This window comes from Rhamphochromis longiceps, linkage group LG20, assembly GCF_057381845.1.
Source record: "Rhamphochromis longiceps isolate RC_006_pf linkage group LG20, R_longiceps_female_GT1.1, whole genome shotgun sequence".
In the NCBI taxonomy this organism is placed as follows: domain Eukaryota; kingdom Metazoa; phylum Chordata; class Actinopteri; order Cichliformes; family Cichlidae; genus Rhamphochromis; species Rhamphochromis longiceps.
In genome coordinates, this window is record NC_140576.1 from 3,786,455 (window position 1) to 3,810,260 (window position 23,806).

General features: G+C 42.7%; 1 protein-coding gene across 1 annotated transcript in view; it reads left to right on the forward strand.

Moving 5' to 3' along the window:
* The window catches only part of cpne5a (copine Va), an 83,196-nt gene that overhangs the window by 6,237 nt on the left and 53,153 nt on the right, over positions 1–23,806 (forward strand). The window contains exons 2-6 of the mRNA XM_085393748.1: positions 6,149–6,189; positions 8,072–8,118; positions 19,108–19,211; positions 20,315–20,354; positions 21,499–21,575. Coding sequence (XP_085249874.1) covers positions 6,149–6,189; positions 8,072–8,118; positions 19,108–19,211; positions 20,315–20,354; positions 21,499–21,575 — 309 coding nt within the window. The remainder of the gene's footprint in view (positions 1–6,148; positions 6,190–8,071; positions 8,119–19,107; positions 19,212–20,314; positions 20,355–21,498; positions 21,576–23,806) is intronic.

Genomic DNA, 23,806 nt, shown 5'->3' on the forward strand with positions numbered 1-23,806 from the left:
CAGCTTCATATTCAACACCCTTTGCTCAGTATATCCGCTATCCCTCTTGTGCTGATGTCCAAAGTACCCATCTCAGCTTCGTCTCTTCAGCTTTGTCTTCAAGCTGCTCAACCTGAGCTGTCCCTCTGATGTACTCACTTCTATTCCTGTCCATTCTGGCCACTCCCAGTAAATAAATCTTGAAGTCTGTAGCGCGACCTTTTGTCTTTTTGTTAGGGCCATATACAGTATTAGCAGTTTGCTGAACTATCAGCATAAACATTTACAACAGCTGATAAATGAAAAATAAAAGTAAGGAACAGTTGGGAGAAACACCCTTCAACCATCTTCCGACTGTTGTCATCGCACAGCGTCCACCAGAGGGCAGTCGGCAACTTAACCATTAGCTGATCCGAGCGCAGTTAGGCAGAGCATAAACAGGCAAATAACTACTCGCAATAAACGTTTTTTGTGTCTGAAAGTAAAAATATATTGTGTGCTGTATCGGTGGGTACTGGTCTTTAAACCCTACGCTGGTCGGGCTCTAATATGGACATGCTTATTACAGCGTTTATCTCATAAAATTAAATAGAGGAAGATATTTGTTGAGAAACATGGAACACTTGTTTCCAACCCAGTCAATTAGTGTGTGTTTGAGTGCATAGGCGTGTGTCACAAGTTGGTCTTACGTCTTTTTTTCTCCCGGCATTAGTTAGTGTTTCTTATTTCATGCTCATTACGGTTTACCACCACCCACCTGCTGTGTGTTGCTTTCAGCTATTGATGCTCAACATGTGTCCACCACCAATTACGCAGCCACAGTTCTCTATTTCCACACTATAAGGTGCGCTCGCAGCTCTCTGATGCTTCACTAACCTCAATTAGTGATATCATTTCTTTGTAAATGATCATCATCACTTTTCTTTTCACTCCACACTTGGCAGAATGCATGCAGAGTGTCTTCTCTCTGTTTAAATGATCAGTTGCCAAAATATGCATGAGCTGATTCTTTACTGTGCCCAGTGTGGTGCCTAGAGTACAATTCAGAGTGCTTTATATTGCCATTTTGTAGCTGATTTGGATAGTGTATGCCTGCAGCTTGGTGCTTTTTTTGGATTGCCGCAAGTTCACACTAGACTCAGTGCAAAGAGCTTTGCCAAGAGTTATAAGCCCTATAATATCAGTCTGTATTTCCCTCCCCTTCTTGTAAAAGGAATCTTTCTCTGCACAAACCCTGGGCTGTCACAGTATGCAATTAGCAACGTTATTATTCCCAGATCGGACATTAGCAACATGGCAAAAGCCAACCTGATACAGGGATTTGCAGCGTATGTGCTTTCTCATTTATTACACGAGCAGAAGAGCAGGTTTATGACTGAGATCCTGTCACTGCCTGTGAGATGGCTGCCCAGGGAGTGCTCTGCTGCAGGTACTGTCGACCTGGAGAGATTCGAGGCAGAAACTGAATAATTAAAAAGATGGAGGAAAAGAAGACACCTGGTGCCATCACAGTGAAAGACAGCAGATGTGCGTTTCACTAATAAGGAGACCAGATTGTGTGTCTAATGTAACAGAGGGGAGGTTTTAGAGCTCTCGACAAAAGCAACATTAACCTGTATCGCTGATCGTGACTCCAAATACAGACAAAATGCAGCAAAACAAAGCCACACATACATTTTCATCTGCTGTGTTTTCATTTTTGTTTCTGCTTAAATCTCAGAGAAGGTTCTCCTTTGTATGCATGCTATCTGATGAGCTTTGCTATATGGTATGCTATACATAATTTTTGCGCTATAAAAAATTAATTACCCTTAAGGAAAAGCTGAATATTTCACTGTACATAATGGGATTCCTCTTCTTTGTAGCACTATATACGTTCCCCTTTTTGTTCTTTGACCTTTTGACCCTTTACATCTGCTCAAGGGCATGTTAGACAGGAAATAGTCCCACGGACCCCATGATCTGTAATGGAAAAGGCGAGGTCTGTCGTCTGTCAAAAGAGAGAGAGAGCCATGAGGCAGAATAGAAAGTGAAGTGACAGAGAAGACTTGAAATGCAAACCATCCTTCTGTTTGACCTCCCGGCTTTCTCCGCCGTCTCTAATGTATTATGGAGAGTTTTCTTCCTGTAAATCAGTCTTACTTGACTTTCAGGCTCTCATTTGTCATGTCCTCGTAAAAACCAATGAGGCAGCAGCTCATTGGCCAGTTAGATTCAGGACAATTTTAAACCACTTTCCACTGAATTAGATACCATTTCTCCAACTTGCCAATTAGGACTTTGACAACTTTAAGGAAGCAGAGGAGACTTAAGGGACTGGTGACAATAAGGCACTGTGGGCACGGGAATTAAATTCCACATTTCTTAGTTTAATAATCAGCCCCTTGGACCATGGAGTTGCTAAAATATCTCCAGGGATCTGACTGAGAGGGAGCGTTTTCCTAATATATTCTTTTTTAATTAGAGTTCAGCAGCCAGCCATGCTTTAGAGGTCAAATCTCCTTCACACTGGGCATTCAGTGAAACCATTTATCAACTACAGCGCCTTTTGACACATTTATACCAGCAGAGAGAGTTTGCAGATTTGATTTAAGAGCTCGTGCATTTCTGGGCCGATGCTAATTCAGCGTTTACAGAAATTCCTGGTTGTGGCTTATTGTATTTATCAACTGAAGTGTGCATAACCAATAACTATGAGCTTAATTCACTGCCGAATAAACAAACATCACTTTGTGAGGGATGATTAGGCAGAGAAAAGAAAGCTATTAAGATTATATTCTGCTTTTTTCTCCAGCGAAATTGAATTTATTCTTGTTAAACATCTAATAATGCACTGCTGACTCTTACTCCAGGCGCACTAAAATATGAAAAGCTTAAGTAAGAAAGAAGAGATTATTGCAATCAAAGTTTTAATGAAGGTGACGGGATCAAGAGCAATAGAGAAAAAAGGAGAGTTTGCTGTTTTCGTTACATGTTTTTTAAATGAGATGGCCATAGTGATCACAAAAGCGCTGGGATCTGAAAGCAGGCGGATACATGAAATGGTGTGAATGAAAAATAGCTGTATCTAATTACTTTTGTCCTACTTTCAATGAACTTCATCTTCATCAACAAACTATTCCTACATTGGCTTTCGGGATAATGATCTTCTCTTATCCCACTGAGATTTGCAAAGAGAAGGAGTTAACTTTTGAAATAGGCAGCGTTACTTCAGTGAAAGCAGACGGATTATCTGAGATGTTAATACCCGTCCTACGGCACTGATGCGCAAACTCTGGCCATGCGCACATTAAGCTCCTGGATTAATTTGTACAGGCGTATAAATCTGTATACTAATCATTTCTTTCTGGAATAAAAATGTTCTGCAAAAACAAATTAAGGTTTAGCCAGGTAAACGAAGGCTTGTGCTCTACAGGAACATGGAGCAAAACTAAAAGAGGATGTCATGTTTTCTACTCTTGTCTGCTCTGAGAGCAGGGATAAGGTGATGGACAAGCTAATTGTTTGAGGGTAATGGATGCCAGACAGTAACAGGTGGATACAAAGAGGCGGTTAGTCATGGATGGCTTTGTTACTTCCAATGATAATTGCACTGACAATCGTCCAACTGTAGTCAGGTCAGCCCAAGGCTAATACCCAATAACACCGCATCTGTCATTTCCCCACGTTTCCCTGTCACAGAAGATTTTGTATCCAGGAATGGGGAATTACATGTACACGAACGATGCCCTGCTGCTTGGATTCAGTCCTGAACCCTCATCTATATTCATTGAAATTCTGCTGTCCCCTGAAGGGAAGAGGACTTTTCTGAATTGCGATCAAGTTATTTAGCGGCACAAGCTTTTGCACTTTACAGATATGCTAATGAGATCCCTGAAAACATTGGGAACATGTCTTCCATCTAAAATGGTAAATGATGATAGCATTGCTTTATGTTGTAAAGGTGATGCCTACCATATTAGAATTTGCACAGAGGGAACATATTAAGGGAAAATGTTCAGGGTTTTAGCTTAAAATAAGGATGACATGAATAATATTATTGCTGATTGCGCCTCTTATGTGGATTGAGTCAATAAGCCAATCAGGGTGCGTGGCTGCTTGAAAAGGTGCCAGCTGATGATGATCGGTGTTAGCAAACTGGATAGATCTTTCACGAAAGCGTGAATGCTTTATTTAGAGAGTTTAGCATGTGCAAAATGCTACAGGCCACCAGATAGTGATGGACTCATTCAGTCTAATGATATTGGTTTGAATGGTTAAATAAATTCTCATATGTAGTCTGTTTTGTAGCTTGTTGGTTCCTGGCCCGAGTCACTTGGACACCTTACATTCACTCTGTTGCTGCGACAGAGCTGCTAACCTGTTAATTGCCACACTCTCTCCTCTGCGTTGCCATGTACATATGAGGAAAGCTGGGTGCTGTGCTCAGTGTCAATAAAGGCTGCTCATTGGTTTGTACATGGGTGCTAAAGAGAAGCTGTGATCATGATTATTTTGGTCAGTGCTGAGATCTGGATTATTTAACTTGATTATCTATTAACTTTTAAAACATCAGGCATTATTTGAACTTTGAGCACAAATTGTATTATTCTTGTCACGGTTCTGGGTCGGTTCGACCCAGCATTTTGAGTTTATTATGTTTTGGTTTATTTTTTGAATGATCGTTTTGTTCCTCTTGTGCTTTGTCCATTATTATTAGAATTCTATCTTTCTGTTTATTCGTGGTCAGGATTTATTGTCTCATGTATTGTTTGAGTTCCATGTATTATTTTCTGTCTGCCTCTCTGTGTTGAGTCTGTGTCCTTGAGTAGTGATTCATGTTTCCTGTTTTATTGTGAAAGTCCTTGTCTTATGTTAGTGTGTGCAGCTTTGCTCCCCCTGTCTCGTCAGCCCTGATCTCTCCCAGCTGTGTCTCCCTCCTGTTGCCCATTCCCTCATTACCACCCTGTGTATATAAGCCCTGTGTTTTCCCGTGCTCGGTGTCGTGTCGTACCTTCGGCTTATACCTGTGTGTTTTTGTGTTCAGTACTTTCGTGTACCGTTGCTCAGTTTGCTTTGTTTTCTGCCAGTAAATAAAGCTGAGGGTTTTTTTTGAGTTACTATTCAGTGTTCGAGTCCTGCGTTTGGATCCTCCCCTCCGCCTGCCCGCACACAGAGCCCTGACAATTTTTTGTGTCCGCATCTACTTTTCAGATTACTTGGAGCCAAAATGTTTCCGAGCAGCTGTTTTATCCTCTCCCATTGCTCAAAGACTGTCTTTTTGTCCTTCGGGTTTGAGCTGAGCTAAAAATGCCTGCTCTCCAGGGCTTTTTTTTATAGGAATGGGTGCAGGCACAATTGTGAAGGGGAAGATGAACAGGATTTCTAAAACGAGACAAAAAGAAGCAAATTATTGTGAAACTTGATTATCTTATTTTAATAATCTTTGAAAGTTAAATCTGTGATTGAGTGTACAATTAAATACATTACCCAGCCATAAATATGCCTAGTTTGAACTGTTTATCTGTTTCTTGAGCTTTTTTTTTTATGCCACTTGTTTTTTTGCATCATTTTTAGATTTACAGTTATCTACTAAACTTACACGAATAAAAGAAATCTGACATTTAATGTATGCTATTCTATCTTCAGGTGTTTTAAAAAAATGTTGTTGTTTAATACTCACATTTCTGCATTTTTTTTATTTAAGGATTACATATTCTTAAAAGGATTTGCAGTTTCTGAGCGCACTGTAGAGGCAGGCTGCTTTTATAGGTAGTGTCCATACTTTGAAAGGCACCTCTGCCTGTTACCACTGTCTCTTTCCACTGCACTTTATTGTACTCACATGGAAATGATATCCCACGGGGCGTTGTGGTTTGTGTGAAGTTGAGTATGGTTGTTGAATTACCGTGCAATTATGTTGTAGCTCTTTGCATATGGCATTCAGTGATTTCACAGCATGAAAGAAGAAGCATTTGTGTATTGTGTACAGCTGTTGCCCTGCAGTCTTAACTCATTCACTGCCAGCCATTGGCAGTGAATGAGTTAAACCCATTGACTCATTCACTGCCATTGACGGCTATAGACGTCAATGGCAGTGAATGAGTTAAACGGAAATTGCATATACACACACACACATGCAGGACTCTGTTTTCACATTTTGATGTGCAACTCTTTTCTTCTCTTACAGGAATCTGTTGGACCGAGACACTTTCTCCAAATCTGACCCTTGTAAGTTCTCAGCTTTTACGATGATAATTGCAGCTCAGATTTTCCTGCGGGAGATTTTGCTCAGAATATGGTTCGCTGACACCTCGTCTCCATTTACAAAGCTTCACTTTTTATTTTTGCTGAGCTTAACTTTGATTCAGTTTACTGCGCTGTTTCAAAGTGTTCCTTCAATAACTGCATATCATTTGCACAATAATGTGACAACCTTTCCTTGCTGAGAGCTAAAGTACCTTAATGCATGCAGGGTGTAAACGCCAGCCTTTGAATACAAATGGCTATTCACCATCTACACTGCAGACTTCTCCCACAATTCCACCCAGTGCTTCCTGCAGAAGTTCTCTGATGACTCTGCAATAGTCGGCCTCATCACTGATGGGGACGACAAGGAGTACAGAGGACTGACTCAAGACTTTGTGGACTGGTGCCAGCTGAACTACCTCCAGATCAACGCCAGTAAAACCAAGGATCTGGTGGTAGACTTCCGCAGGCACAAGCATTCTCCACTGCAACCACTGAACATCCAGGGTATGGACATTGAGGCTGTGGACAGCTACAGGTACCTTGGTGTTCATCTGAACAACAGACTGGACTGGACTCATAACTCAGACGCCCTCTACAGGAAAGGGCAGAGCAGGCTGTACCTGCTGCGGAGACTCAGGTCGTTTGGGGTGGAGGGCCCACTCCTGAAGACCTTCTATGACTCTGTGGTGGCTTCTGCTATCTTTTATGGTGTGGTCTGCTGGGGCGGCAGCATCTCTGCTGGGGACAGGAAGAGACTGAACAGGGTGATCCGAAGGGCCAGCTCTGTTCTAGGATGCCCTCTGGACCCAGTGGAGGTGGTGAGTGACAGGAGAACGGCGGCTAAGCTGTCATCCCTGTTGGACAACGTCTCCCACCCCATGCAGCAGACTGTGACAGCACTGAGCAGCTCCTTCAGTGGGAGACTGCGGCACCCACGGTGTGGGACGGAGAGATTTCGCAGGTCTTTCCTCCCCACTGCTGTCAGACTCCACAACAAAGACTTTAACTGAACAAACACACACATCCACACATGTGCAATAACACTAAGTGCAATAATCTTTTCTGGCATCGTTGTATTTTTACTCAGTTGTATATAGCATTCGTATTCTATTTTTATCTTATTGTATATTTTTATTCTATTGTATATAGTATATTATTTTATTCTATTCTGTACAGCTGTGTACTGTATTTATTCTTATTGTATTCTAATTTTTGCCTCATAACTTTTGCACTGTCCACTTCCTGCTGTGACAAAACAAATTTCCCACGTGTGGGACTAATAAAGGTTATCTTATCTTATCTATCTTTTGGTGAGACACATGGGGAAACGCCATAAAGGCATTTTCTTTGATACTCCCTGCAGGATAGAGAATGGAGGGGGAGACATTTAACATAATAGGGAGGAGGTAAAAGCCCTTTGTGTAAATAAGCTACTGGGAAAATAGCGCTGACACCCTGTTTTGTATTCGCCTGAAGCTGAACCTCGGTATATATGACAGGTCATGTGGTATTCACCCGCCCCAGCTTCATTTAAAGTCGCCAGATCTAATGGGAATCAGGAGAATCCCACAATGAAGAAATTGTGTTTTGATTGCATGGGTGTCGCTGTGTTCAGGGGCTCTCTATCTTGATTTTCTTTTTTGATTGTGGACAGCATACCTAGAACCATCAAGCTTGGCAGTTCATTATGTTGTCAGGGCGTGGCAAGATAATTAATCATGAATGTCAGCAAAGAAGGAACAAAACAAACATAATTTGAAGAGGCAGGATTCTTGATTGAGATTGTTTGGTGACGTATTCTTCTGTTTTGCATTTTTCCTCTCTCTTCGCTGCTATCTCATCCTTCTTCATCACTTCTCAGTGGTTGTGTTGTACACCCAGGGCGTAGAGACCAAACAGTGGAGAGAGGTAAGCGACCACGCCGTTTCCCTGTCAACACAGCTCAGTCAGTCCGTCTCTTTTCCGTGACATCTTACTCTGTTTATCCCGCTTACCCCCTCCCCACCCTCCTCTGTCTCAAGGTAAATGCTGTGAGTGCCAATCACTTGCAATTGACTGACCTTGTAAATGCTGGTGCTCTGGTCAGCACTGTGTTAGCTGTGACTGATTAAGGTGGCAGCTACATGTATCATTAAAGATTTTCCTCTGTGTCGCTGTCCCCTCTGGCTTCCCCTCTGATCAAAGCAGACAGAGGTTGCAGTAAGACATTAGGCCCGTCTGGAATTGTTATGTGACACTGTAATCACAAATTAAAGGCATACACTGAAACTGCAACTTAAATTAAATCAATTCTTATTATTTTGATCTAAGGCAGTCGAACTAGTCTCTTTGCTTACACATTGAAATCGATTGGGATTGAACGGTGAGTGGTGTGACTTCAGATTTAAAATGGGAAAGATTTGATACCCCAATAAAAACAAAACATATAGTTTTGTTGAGTTTTTGCTTCCAAAAAGGCAAAAATGTGTTTCAGTTGTACCGCACAGATTGATAACTTGGATTTCAGGATTCACTGGACAAATTAGTAGCTAAACAGTTAAAGTATCACCAAATTTTACTCTTTATTTCATAGAATATAACGGTATAAGCAGCAATGATCTCAGTTTGACTGTCAAACCTAAAGAATAATCTATACCTGTAGCCACTCTGCTTAGCTGCTGTGTGAACCTCAGTATAAATGGCTTTACACTCCACCATTTTTACCTTGCTCTTTTTTAGCTTAGAGAAACTACAAAGAAGAGATGTGAAATGAGTTCAGAGAAAAGGTCAAATGTTTATTTGAATCACAAATTACATCTTTTCACAAGTAGATTGGGAAATGCTCCATCAGCTCTCCATAGTTTGATTATATTGTCTAAAAGTAAAAACAAAAACTGAACTGAGAACAGAGGTAACACAAGCAGACCCAGAAAGATTACCAGCAGATTGGATAATATGAGTAAAATATGAGTACCACAAAGAACAGGTGAGAAATAACACGAGAAACCACCTCAGGGATCAACAAGAATTACCAGAAACAGTGTGGCAAACAGGCCATTTGAAAAAGCACTGTGGGCAAGGAGACAGGGTGATAAACCACCAAAAGCTCTTCCACTGCTCCAAAGCATACCATCGGCCTTTTTTAATAATATTTTTCACTGTATGAATGGCTCGTCCAGGATCATAACCATAAAGCACCTCCACAGGTGCCACGGACAAAATAAATGTAGCATTAGTAAGAATTAGCCATTTGCAGGGTGAAAGCTGGAGGAAATTTTCACTACATTCGAAACAGAAAATTGTCGATTCTATGCCCAAGTAGTCCTGTTCACTCGTTTTTTTTACATTCAGGATATGAACTCAAAGAATTCTAAGAAATTACTGGTGGATCGCTAGAAAAATGGTGATGAGATGGCGCATTGCTCCAGACATTTCCTCCACAGAGACATTGACGTTGGTGTTGCATTTTGAAGGAGGGGAAGTCGATATACAAGGTCGTAAAAGAAGTACAAACCTGGGCTCTACGCAGTGGCTGATCACAGTTTGAAGTGGATGTGAATGTCAGATTGTTGATCTCCAAAAGTGACAGATAATGTGTGACACAGACACCCCTTATCTGACCTCAGAGTGGTGCTGGCTTAGGGCGCTTCTGATGGTAGCAGACCATCTGACATGCAGTTTGGACAGATCATAAAGGAAGGCAGAGGAAGGCACTCACATCACTTAGTGATGACAACAACATTATCATCCTTCTGGCAGACAAGGGTCGGTGCACAGTATTGCTAAACCAGAAAGACTATCATGAGAAGATTTTGTCACTACTTAGTGATGAAAATACTTACGAGCCCCTAAAACGAGACCCAGGAAGTGGCTACAGGAAGAGGGTGATAGACTGTCTGAAGCAGTTAGAACAAGACAAGGCTATTGACCGGACCTCATACCACAGGCTGTACCCAGGGGAGTCTACACCAAGTCTGTATGGTTTACCGAAAATACATAAACAGGGTGCACCTTTAAGACCGATCGTCTGCATGATCAACTCGGTAACCTATGTAGCAGTCCCCCGGACCAAGGAAGAAATAGAGAGAGCCTCGACGGGTGCAGTAATTTTTACTTTGAGATTCATTCAGAATCTAACAGTGCGCCAGGTGCGCCAATGCACCGTGAAAACTAAACAGAAACACAAAATACATTTTCTTAGACGCTTATTACAAATATGAACTCAAATAAAGCAGAAAATACAACAAAATATCAATTAAGCAAAGAAATACAACTTAAAACATGTACCTCGCTCCGCATTCCAAGGGCTGCAAATTGTTCGTTTCGCTAGAGTCCGGTATCACGCTGCTTCACGCTTCATTGAGAGCTGCCTACTGGGAAATGTGCGCCACAAAACCGGTCTGAGCTGGAAGTGCAGCTTGCCGCTAACTAAACAACAGAGCCCTCTACTGGACACTACGCGTAGCTGTTCAGGCTTAGATCAATAAACAAAACTGGACCTTTACAACCTATAACATCTCCAAGTTTCTGGCTTCGATCCTCAACCCGCTGGTGGGCAGCTCTGAACACCACAACCTTGGATTTTGTTGAGAAGGTGAGAGATGTCATTATGGAGGCATATGAAACCATGGTCTCGTACGACGTTACATCTCTCTTCACTTGCATCCCAGTCACGAAAGCGCTGGAGGTAGTCCGTAAGAGATTACAGGATGACACCAACCTCAGCAACAGGACCACTCTCAGCATCCACCAAGTGTGTTTGCTTTTGGAACTGTGTCTTCATTCCACCTACTTCACATACAAGGGTCAGTTCTACAGGCAGAAACATGGGTGTGCCGTGGGCTCCCCAGTTTCACCCATCGTGGCCAATTTGTACATGGAAGAAGTGGAAAAGAGGACTTTGCTGTCCTACCCTGGAACACCACCAAGCCATTGGTTCAGATATGTGGATGACACCTGGGTGAAAATCAAATCTCAGGACGTACTACATTTCACGGATCACATTAACTCGGTGGACCGACACATCAAATTCACCAGGGAGGATATGAAAAGTGGCAGGTTAGCCTTCTTAGACTGTGAGATTTCCATCAGGAATGGGGGACATCTAAAAGCTGACGTCTACCGTAAACCTACACATACGGATCAGTATCTAAGGTTTGACTCTCATCATCCACTGGAGCACAAACTGGGTGTCATCAGGACGCTACAACACAGAGCGAACACCATCCCCACTGACACAGCGGCCAGGGAGGCAGAAATTGTATTGGTATAGCGCTTTACTCAGGACCCCAAAGTGCTTTACACTACATTCAGTCATCCACCCATTCACACACACATTCACACACTGGTGACGGCAAGCTACATTGTAGCCACAGCTGCCCTGAGGCGCACTGACAGAGGTGAGGCTGCCGAACACTGGCGCCACCTAGTGTTAGGGTGCTGACCACCACCAGTAGGCAAACACGGGGTTAGTATCTTGACCGGGAGGATATTTGGCATAGGAGGCAGCCTGGGATCGAACCACTGACCTTCTGGTTAGTGGCTGACCTGCTCTGCCACCTGAGCTACACCCAGAAGAACAGCACATCAAGAAGGCCCTGAGTAAATGTGGTTATCCCAGCTGGACTTTTGTCAAAGCTGGAAAGGCACTTAAAGAAAGCTCCAGCCGATCCAGGAGAGAAGGACAACCGCTGCCCAAGCGAAAACCTGTAGTGATCCCATATGTGTCAGGAGTATCGGACCAGTTGAGACGCATTTTTTCTAAACACCAGGATGGGCGCGTGAAAAAAGCCCCAAACGCCCCTAACTTGACGCGTGCACATTCGCACCTCTACGCGTGTCCAAGAAAAATCCATCGCGCCCCAAAATATCATATTTTAACGCGCGTGAACCGGAAATGTGGGAGGGATGTGGGAGGAAGTTTTGCAAGACCGGTATCTTTGCAAGATGGCAGCTGTCGAGCTAGCGCTTGAAGAGAGAGTCTCCCTTCTCTATTTACTGTGGAGAGCAGAGTAGCGGCGTAAAGGACATCCTTGCCGTACCTGGGTCCATCAGGTCCTCCAGAGGCGTGAGCAGTTTGGTGAGTTTCACCACTTGCTCCAGGAGCTGCGCCTGGATGACGGCCGATTCCAGCGCTATCACCGTCATTCACTCGGCCAGTTTGAGGACCTGCTGTCCCGCGTCGGTCCCAGAATCGCCCGCCTAGACACCGACTACAGGCGCTCAATCCCACCTGCAGAGCGCCTGTCCGTCTGCGTGAGGTTAGTAAAAGTGTTTAATACGTAGTCCTTTATTGACACCTGTGCTAATATATGCTAAACCATCCATTTATACACTGCTAACATGGATGTGCTATGCTAACAGTGAATGCTCTCGGTGTTTACTGAAAGCAAACTGTAGCATTAGGACCACTGAGTTAACCTTTGTAGTGATACTCACTCCTTTTTATTTAGACCTGGTTTAATTCTGGGATAGTTGAATATTTGTATATAATCCCTGCAGCTGTCAGACTCTATAACAGGGGTCACCAGCCTTTATTAAAACAGAGTTAGATAAAACTGTGAACAGTTTGGTTCATCTCTAGTTACATGGTTCTATCTTGATAAGCTGTCTTATCACAGATTAATTTTTCAAAAATATTAATGATTTAAGCAAGGAAAGGGCTACATGTCAACATACAACTCTTTATTTCTATTAATGTCTTACTTCATTCCTACCTGATTGACATGTTTAGAAATTATGAGTGATTGGCTCACTGTAGTTGTGAAAGTTGCTACCAATCAAATTATGATATATTAAAGTTAAAACAAAACACAACTGTTTTAGATATTATCTAATATACATTTTGTAATTATCCTTATAATTACAAAATGTTTTATGTAAGATTTAAGTTTTGTGATTTAAATCTGACATCACCAAAGTATTTTGGAATTTGAATAATGTATTTTGTAACTGCAGTACACATAATACTGATTTTGAACAATTTTGTCCAGGTTCCTTGTCACCGCGGACTGCTTCAGCACCAAGCGTTCAGTTACAGAGTCGGTGAGCCAGATCACCCCCCAGGCAGCGACGGCCATCTGGGACTGTCTAGTGGACGACTTCATGGCTGTGCCTTCACCTGGAGACTGGCGGTCCATCACAGAGGGACTCCAGGAGCGCTGGAACTTCCCTCTGTGCTGTGCAGCTCTGGATGGGAAGCACGTCCAGACAAAGGCACCCCATATATCATATAGGAGACACACACATTGATATACACTAAATATTTATTTCATTTCTTTTTTGTGGTGCCCAAATTTATGCACCTGCTTGATTTTGTTTAAATAATTATTGCACTTTTTGTAAATCCAGTAAACTTCTTTTCACTTCTCAAATATCACTGTGTGTGTCTCCTGTATGATATATTTAACTGACATTTTTTTATTGTAACAACCAACGATTTATACAGGAAAATAATGTCTATTAACAAGGTTGCCCAAACTTCTGCATCCCACTGTATTAGTATATTTTGTCATTAGTATAATATGAAATAAATTCTACATGTGTCAAGTCGTGTGCCAACATTTGCTGTGTAGTAGAACTGAGACATTAGTCATTATAAAAATTTATTTGAAATAATATTAAAATTCTCACACAGAAATACATTAAACATAAATATATAAAATATAAGTATTTACAGAGAGACAGGAATAAAAAGGACCAGCTGCTCTCCAGAGCAGGAACCAGGCTAAGGAGGAAATGCTCCATTGGAGACTGGTGTGGCTCCAGCTCCACCACCGATGGACCGTCCTGGGACCCGTCCCTCATCTGCCTCGGAGCCGTCCTCCCCTGTGGGCCTGTAAAACAGCACAAAACACAAAGAAATGAGAAGGCTGCTACTAGATTTTAATTTCAACCTTGAAAAAAACAAACAAACCAAAAACAGGATATAATCAGATTGGTTGTAGATATTTAGTAAAGGTGATCACAGGCAATCCCACCGACTAAAAAGGTATCAGTGCTTGCTGTACATATCTGTGGGTGCAGCAGCAGGAGCTCAGGGACTGGGGAGCCAGGAGAAGCAACAGGGGATGCTCTGCTTCAGAATCAGTTGGTTCTATCAATACAGTATTAAATGTTAACAGGTTGAATATAATAATCATAGAGTAGACAGTGGTCCCTCATTTATTGCAGCAGGGGTTCTCAGAATAACTAGCCCCTGGCCACGCACTTTATACACTGTTTTCCACACACACACATGAACATTGGTCACAGTTCTCACAATTGATTCTCAAAGTGCAAACCTTTGTAGATTGCAAAACGTAAAAGTATTAATATGCCGCGGTTTGTCTTCATCTGCCTGCCACTTTCGTGCGCCTTTTTCCCTCGCGGTGCAGGTGTCTATTTCCGAATGAGGCTCATAGTTATGGGTGTTTTTGTGCTGTTTTTTCTATTGGACGTGATGGTTATCAAAACCAAACATGATAAATTTGGCAAGCGCAGGAGATTTGTCAATCAGGCTGCAGAATGCAATGCTGTCCGGTGCAAAAAAAGAAAATGAAAATTAAGAAAAAAGAGGCAGTGACGGATGAACAGCGGGACCACTGTGTGCTGTTTATTAATAAACAATAAAATATATTCTTAAATGACAACATGCCTAAAAGCAGAACGGTATTTGTACGTCAGTGGGAAAATAGCGGTGGCTTGCTAGCTTTTGTGCGGCTTCCCCGGGTCAGTGAAAACTTTAGAGAAAACTTAAGAAAAATGAATGAACTTACCAGGTTGCCCGATCTCTTTACATATCTTCCTCCAAGCTCGGTCCTTTATATTCCTGTCTCGGTCCAGAAAGCAGCTGGTGTCCGGGTTGTTTGCTACGGCATTGATTAGCCTTCTTTCTATTGAAGAATAAAGGGCTTTGGCTGGATCTGCCCCTTTGAACTAGGTAACAGCCACGTCACCAGGCTCCTGATTGGTTGTCGCGGCGCGATTTGACGCTGGAGTTCAGATTTTTCCAACTCGAGCGGGGGACGCGAAACGCGTGTATGCACAAAATGCAACACATAAACTCACGCGCGTGGTTTTTTTCGCGCGTGAGTGTAGCGCGTTTCAGGCGTTTTCGCGACGCAAATCTGCTTCCGAATTTTCGCGGGAGCCGCAATCGCGGGTCAGCGCGCCTTTCCATTGACTTTACATGTAAGCCTGACGCTCTGCCTGCCTCTATCGCGTTCGGTGTGAACACACCGTTATACATCAGGGAAACCAAACAACCTGTGGCGAAGCGGATGGCACAACACAGAAGAGCTACCTCGTCAGGTCAGGACTCTGCAGTCTATTTACACCTACAGGCCAGTGGACACTCTTTCAATGATGAGGATGTTCACATCCTGGACAGGGAGGAACGCTGGTTTGAGGGCGGAGTCAAGGAGGCCATTTACGTGAAAAGGGAAAGACCATCTCTGAATCGAGGAGGGGGCCTAAGGGTACATCTTTCGCCATCTTACAATGCTGTGATTGCAGCCATTCCCCAACTCTCTGTGAATGGTACTCATGGCCATTGATCAGTGGTCTTTGATCAGTGGGTTTTGGTCAGTGGTTGTTGATCAATGGTCATGAGAATCTGCATAATTATGATTAAGGAACTGACCTCCCAGCCCATTGTTCCTTCAGTGGGCTGGTTTCAGTCATTATGCAAATTTCCTGTTTATAAGCTTGAAACCTGCAGTCAGCTGAGACTGAAGACGTCACTTGGATGAGTGACGAAACGTTTCTCCCACAAAACGCCACGTCCAGATGAACAGAATCAACTTTTGGAGATGCTCGTCATCTTCAGCTCTCTCCCTTCTCCCTTCCTTTTTTTGGTACTTCTATGCCGGAGTCTTAATGTTTCTTATGGTTGTGATCGATTGCCGGCCAACCCTTTGACTCTGGAAAAAAGGTTGACTTTCATTCAAAGCCAGCCATGTTGGAAGAATCAGGTCAGGACACAGTCCAAAGTTGCCTTTATAACACCTAAGTGATTTCTCGCTACTTGAAATACTCTTCGATTTAGGCAATGGTGCTGTCTGCACCGTGCATACACTTGTTTGCTGTGAATTCACTGGACAGCTACCTGCTCATGTTGATGCTGTTGAACATCACACAGTTTTCATATTATGCTACAGGCACTTGCAATCTTATTGCCTTTGATACGGTTGCTTCGAACATGGAGACCTGGTCTGCGACTACTGCTGTCTTTAAGGTAGATTTGGTGCATCCAGAAGGCGATAAATACGGAGTTGGTCTGCTATGATTTTGTGATGAAGTTGGCAATCGCATGCAATCTTTTTGTGATAATACCAAGGTTACTCTGGTAAATCAGAAAAAAGCTACTTATTGCTGTCTGTTTAATATATTTTGCCCTTTATATACAAAGAAATTGACATTAAACAAAACCTCACAGATTTGAAACAGAGGTTTAGAAATTCCTCCACTAATAGTGACACAAGCACTCAGCAGCCTTGCTTTTATATACAAATATAACCAGAATACAGTTGAATTGAGTCTCTTATTGTAAAAAAACTTAAAGGTAGCCCTCATTGGCATGGACTGACTCAGACTGATTGCAATGTGTTGGCAGTGTGTTTCCTAATGGCAAGGAGATCGACTTCCTGTTTTTACTCTACTGAGACTGAGCAGTTTGGGAGGAGAAGCAGACTGGAGACTATTTACTGTCAACAGACATGCATTGCAGATTTGCATTGCCAAGTGCATCTCAAAGAGAAGACGAAGAAGTCTAAGAAAGTTTTCTGCAGCCTTAACAACACTTGAGGTTGATGCTTGACAGTTTTTCCTCTTATGTCTCTGAACGAATGTCTGCCGGCCTTGACTCGCAGAAAAGCAAGTCTTTGTACTGGTATCAACGCAGTAATATTCTGTTCCTAAGCCAGAAAGTACTTTTAACATTTTATCATGCAAATATGGATGAGCATCAAGTGTTGCACTCATTCGTGATAAGTCTCCTACAGTTGTCACCTCGGGTTATAGTGCCCCACCTCGAGCGTACAAACTGTGGGTGCAGGCTGAATGCCTCTCCCTGAAGGAGATAGGCCTGTGTCTTCAGCTGCAGATGACAGCTGGCTTTGCGAGCAGCCGAGTCAAGCTGTGCAGAATTGATAAAGCGGAGTGCCTCTTTTGCCCCTCTGTCAGGTAATGTGTTTTTGTTCTCCTGGGAGTAAGTGTGGTTGGTAGCCAGTGTGCCACCAGCCATCTGTAATCCAATTACCCTTCTACGGGACAAGCTTCCCCATCAGCTGCTGATCATTCACACACCTCATCAACAGAAGAACATGAAAGCAGATGTTACACATGCATTGTGTTTTGCTTCCTAAGAAACCAGTGAGCTCTTAACTCACTTTTGGTCACAACATGAATCTGACAATCCATCATTTTCCTGCAGCATGACTTAAAGTCTTAATATCCAACTCCCTCATCAGTTATTACTCCAGGTGCATGACAGATTTTCCCCTGTCTCGCACTTTCACTTACCTGAGCAGCTGACATAGTACAACCTGCATAAATTCCTTTCAAACTCCTTGACGTTAATCTTTTTACCAAGATAAATCTTCTAACGTTAGGGCTCACAATTTATTTCAGTACAGGGTTACTTAAGGGAAAGAAGTCACACTGCCAGCACCCGGATATCCCTGCAGGAAGGGTCTTTTTTTTCTCTCTTGACAGTTAATTGTAGAGCTTTGCAACGTTGGCTTTACATGTTGGCCGTGTACTTGCCAAGGTGGAGATAATGTGTGGAGTGGGAGATCTGTTATTTCCTCGGGTGGCTTTTTTAGCTGCTCTGGTGCTGATTCTTCTTCCTTTGTTATGTTTGGCGTGGCACCAAAGTGAATATGCTATAGCCCTCCCGCTGCCACATACACCTTCTGTCATTAAAAATAGGCTGCTGTTCGCTCGTGACAGATTTCACCTTCTTTGCGTTTGCTGGAGCAGAGCTCTCACATTTTTTGACAGGAAAAGCAGGAGAGGAGGTAGTGACACACACACACACATGCACACAAAGTAGTTAAACTTTTATAGACCTAGACACACTTTTATACCTGATGGCAGGCTACACTTGAACAAACCCACACTCTTAGGCTGTCATAAGTTGCACACAATCCACCCTGACTGTCTTTGCATTAGCATCGGCGTCCATCCGTTCAACGTATTCTGCTCGCGTAGTGTGGCTTGTCTGCTTTCATGTTAGGACTCACTTTGAGTCTTAACCCCATTGGATGTAATCACAAAAGTGTGAGTCTGTAATCCCGCTGTTTCATCTCCTTATTAAGCCCTAACACTGCTATTATTAATTCACCGTGTCAGTTTATGGTTACTCTTTTTTACCGGCGATGTTTTATTTATGCAGCTTGACATCACTTCTCTGACTTTCTGACTGAATTATTCATGTCGGATAACAATTAATGCGCGTGTGCTCACGAGGAAGAGGGTGCAACTCTTTCCATTTTTGTTGATTTGTTTGTCAGAACATCACCTCATCACAAAGTCTTGCTGTGTAACACTGATGTAATGGTTTTTGGTGTCTGCCCTGGCAGCTTTACTTTTTCTTCCTTTTGCAGGAGTGTTGTTAGTTCCCCTTTGTAAAAGCAAAGGGGAACCCTAGAAGTGGCTTTAGAGAATGATGGAGGCGTGAATGTGGTATTAAAGAAAATTAGTGTAATTGGACTCAATAAAATGCCTTCTGCAAGCTTATGCATGCCCAGCACAATGTGAAAAGGTAAAGAAGAAGATAGAACCTTCTGATTTTTTTATTCCTGTTCTGATCTCAATGAAAGCTACTAATTCAGATGGCTGTTTGGTAGCATGATAGATGGGATGGTGTGAGGTAATAGAGCAGTAAATACAGATTCTCAAAGCTTCTTGTTCACGTCTACCTTGTCTTGTCTCTAGTTTGGGAGAACAGAGGTGATAGACAACACGCTAAACCCAGACTTTGTCAGGAAGTACATCCTGGACTACTTCTTCGAGGAGAAGCAGAATCTGCGCTTTGACGTGTGAGTTATTCTATTTGATCCATTTCTCTGAGGACACACACTGAGGTTTTTTTTTTTAGTTATGCCGCCCTCTTCTCCAGTTCTTCATTTATTTCCAACGCAGCATCTTCTTAACATCCTCTCCCTTACCGTGCTTCCTTGTCCCCCATCTATCTCATCATCCCTTCTCCCCTTTTTCCTGCCTGTCATTTTCTCTCAAAGTCACTCTTTTTCTATCTTCTCTTGCTCGTCATCAGCTTGAGTCTCTCCCAAGGAATTATTCATTGGTGCAGTGTCTCAGTAGTCATTCGTTGAGTGGAGATTGGTATAAGGTGATAAATATTTCATATAAAGTTTTATCCTTAATCTTCCTGCTGCTAAGAAAAGCAAATGTCTGAAAGCAAGTCCCATAAAACTCACAAAGACCGCTGTCCTGGCGTTCCTCTGTTGAAAAGGTCTGACTAGTGAAAGGGTCAGGAAGGTGCAGCTTCATTTTGAGGTCTCCCAGAACAGAATCAGGATAATTTCTCCACCCCCTTCTTCCTGCAGGATTGGAGATGTTCTTACAAAAATCCATATCTGCCAAAGCATGAATTCCCTGGTGGACTAGGATGTTTCCTTCCAGGACTGCACTGAAGGTCTCTGAGGAGTTTTAGACACTTAATGAATTAATTTGGTGCAAGACTGGGACAGTAAAGGAGGGAGTGCACTCCCTCACAATCTGTGTTACTCATTTACTTCTCTCTTTTATCACAGAGGTGGGAGGCAGGGCGTGCTCAGATTTAATTACTTTTCCATTAAGTTTGACTGGCAGATGCTCCAAACCCACTCTCCTTTGGTGGATTGTTTCAGTATGTGCCCCCTGGCAGAGAGTGGAAATTACATTCATAAACTATAGAATGACTTCCTTAATTAACTGTCACATTACTGCTTACGTGTTTCTTCCCCCCTCCCCATTTTTTCTTTTTTTTGGGCTAGGCGGCTCTCCCCCGGTGTGTGATTGACAGACAAAAAGTGTCCACACCGCAGTCACTTTCCTTTAATTAGCACCAGCACAAAAAAAATCTTCTGTTGTCGTGCCCACGCACTAACCTCTGCCATTTGTGGTCTCTTTGTGATTTCAGGTATGATATTGATTCTAAAAGTCCAGATCTGGCAAAGCACGTAAGTGAAAAACTTTTCTAAGAGTCGGGAGCTCAGCTTTACTTCATACACAACCCTTTAGTCGTCAGTGCATGTGATATTTAGGTTCTATGCAAACCAAAGTTTGTAGCATCTAAATGCTCAAATATATTCAGAAATAATGAGTGAATTGTGCTTCATCTGCCAAAATGTTGTTTGTTATTATTATGACATTTTTTTAGTCTTTCATCAGCTAAAATGAGCTATATTATTCCTCTGGAGCGATAATAATCAAACTTTCATTTGCATCTGGCATAGACTCATTACTTTTTTTTTCTTTTAAATGAGAAATGAAGCATTGCACATCATTATCAAAGCTATTCAACACATTTCCCTGTGTGCGCCGTGGTGCTCTTTGCAGCTGCGAATTTTGATTTCCAAGACAGCCGACAATTTTTCTAAACAGTATCTATTTATTTTAAAATGGCAGGACTGTCTGAAAGGCGAGGTCCTTTGTTGTGCAGCATACATTCAAGAGAACAGCTCATTAAGGTGAATGTATGTTAGTGTCGTCTTTTATGCTGAAAGCTTTGATAGATAAACTCATACAATGCAGACACAAAACAATATATTTGCAGCACTTGGTTTGCATACTGCCAAAATGCTCATCATCAAATATGTCACGTGACGCTTTGTTGTTGCGCTTTTGCATTGTGCTCCATACTCTGGAAACAACCTGTGTGATGTGTGTCTCCGTCACCTTCCTTCTTTTGCGCTCTTTCGCTCTCCTGTTCGCTTCCTGTGAGGCTCTGTGACTCTTTACCCTCTGCTGTTCTCATTCTGCCTCTCTGCTCTCTCACATTTTCACTTTTGCTCTTCTTTCTCGCACTTGGTTGATGACAGTCTGGTATTTGAGTCATGTGTCTTCTGTTCCATGATATGCTCTGTTGTGTCACTGCTGCTGCCTGGTCTCTCTCTCTTCTTCCTCCTCCTCCTTCTTCACCCCGGAAGCCAACCGAATTTAACGTACGTGTCTGCCTCAGACGTCCTAATTAATAACTGTACAATGCTTACAATTATGCTTAACTCCTCACGGCCTCTCCTTGTTACCCCCCGTGATCCATTTGAATGTTCCCATCCTACGTCTCTCTCTCGATCCCACTTTATGCCCTCCTCCCCATGGCAGGACTTCCTGGGACAGGTCTTCTGTACGCTGGGAGAGATCGTGGGCTCACCTGCCAGTCGCTTGGAGAAACCGCTCGGGTGAGTGGAGATTTCACAGTGTTCAATTTGCAGAGTTGTGTGACAAGAATGGTAGGCTCTCAGTGTTTTTTAAATGGAAGTAGACAAAGAGCAGTTTTAATTTGGAAGTTTTCAGATATGAGATAATGAAAACTCAGTGCCACCTCTCAGCCTATTCAATCACAGCATGGCTCTTCTGCTGGATTTCATCCATGCCAGCGAAGCTGACATCTCCCTTCTAGAGCCATCTTTATTGTACATTACAGTGCGAGATTAGACCAATGTGCTTGGATGGGAATGGGTAATTGAACATGACCAGGGGCTTCCACAATACAATTACTGTCATTAGGGAGGTGATCTAGCTCTAAGAGTGGATTGAAGTCAGCAGGAGACACATGACACTATCAGCTCCTTAGTGTAAACTGGGAAATAAGAAAGCCTGAAGCACTTGGCACCCACAGACCTGTGTGCAGCTCTTTGAGTTATGTGTCTTTTTGAGAGTGCGAAGGAGGGTTTGACACACTGTGAAGCCTGTGTTGGTGTGTGAGACCACGAGTGCAAAATATATGCCTCTATGTGAAGTATGAGGCGGTGCTGGCCCCGGCAGCGGGGGGGTTTGTGAGAACAGCAGGGCTTTGGTGTCGACCATGAACTCAGCCAGGGACCGGGGGTTGTGGATTACAGAGCTCGGTGCCCTTCGGTGTTGAATAAGAGGATGAGCAGGATCAAGAGACCGTGTTCACCAGTGTGCTGTAAACTAGGCTTCACATAAACTAGGCTTCACACCTCACATCAGAGACAGGGAGGAGGATCACGAGCCCCAGGCACACATGATGGAGAAAAGTATTGATTCCACAACCTCAGCAGGGTACCTTGATCATTGCTGAGAGGGTGATGATGATCATAAGTTTGATGTTACAGTCCACAATTTATTAGAAAGTCAAGAAATGAGCCCCTGTGAAAACTTTCACTTGGGTTGCTATTAGCTGTTCCTTTCAAGTTTGGAAGTAACAATTCACGAAGCGCAAGAACAGTGAAGGTTTCTTTTGATTCTTTTCAACTCCATGACACTCAGTTAAGGGTGCAGTTTTCATCTGCCCTCTTTTTTTATTTGAATAGTTAAATAACGTGCATGAGAAACGTAGTTGTTCTCCCCTCCTGTGATAGACGAAATCCCAAAAGTTGTTTAATGGCTTTTGTGCTCCATTTCCTTGTCATACATCCTAAAGTGACACTGTCTCTCTGCGCCATAGCTTTGAGGAACAGCTCCTGCAGGGACTGAGGAAATCTGTTAGTCATGCTTAAAGGAGCCCTCCCAAGGCACGCTGCATTCAATGACCTGCTTAAGAAGCACATCAGCACCCCTTTCCCTATTTTCCAGACTTCATCTTTCATTTATTCGTCTTCCTTCCATCTACCAGATTCTTTTCTTCTGGCTTGACCCCTTTTTTCTTCATCGTGTTCTTTATTCCTTTTGTTCTTCCAGACCTCTCCCTCTTTTTCTTTCTGCTCCAACCAGCACGCAAGCACATATCAAAGCCTAAAACTTACCCAAAGTTTAATCCAGTCATAATTTTGATTTTAAATCTAAAGGCAATTCTAACTCCTCCGCCTCCCTTTTTTAAACTTTTTTAGGACCTAACTGCGTGTTTACAGATTCATATGCAATCAGCTTGGAAGACATGTGGCTTCAACTCTTTCCTCTACAGCTATACAATATAGCAGTAGTATTTTACTGGCTGGCAAGAGGATAGAGGCAAGCAATTTTGGCATTTTCACCCATGCTGACAGATAGTAGAGACAGATGGAAAATATGGATAGAGAGAGAACATTGACACTGGAGATGAGGAGTAAAGCTGGTTTGCCAGCCGTTGACATTTAGCCTCGCTTTCCCAGTATTTGCATAGCTGAAAAACTATAGTCAGTCAGTATTCTGACAAAGATAGCAGGCTAATATACAGAGTGATCTCCTTAAAATGAGAAATATGAGATTTTATCTATAACTGAAAAAACTGCATATAGGTGCTTCACAGTTCAGTTAAATAAAATATAACATCACATCCTTCCCTCCACTTGCCAAGGGTGCAAAACACCCGTGAACACTTTTGGTTCCTTTCTCAGGGAGTGCTGCTAGCTTGAGAGACACACATATCTGAGTTAAGATTAGCACATTAATGCATGCTGCTATATAGAAAGAGAGTTTACAGAAAATCAAAATGCAAACACAGTAATATACCTTATGTGTCGTGTCC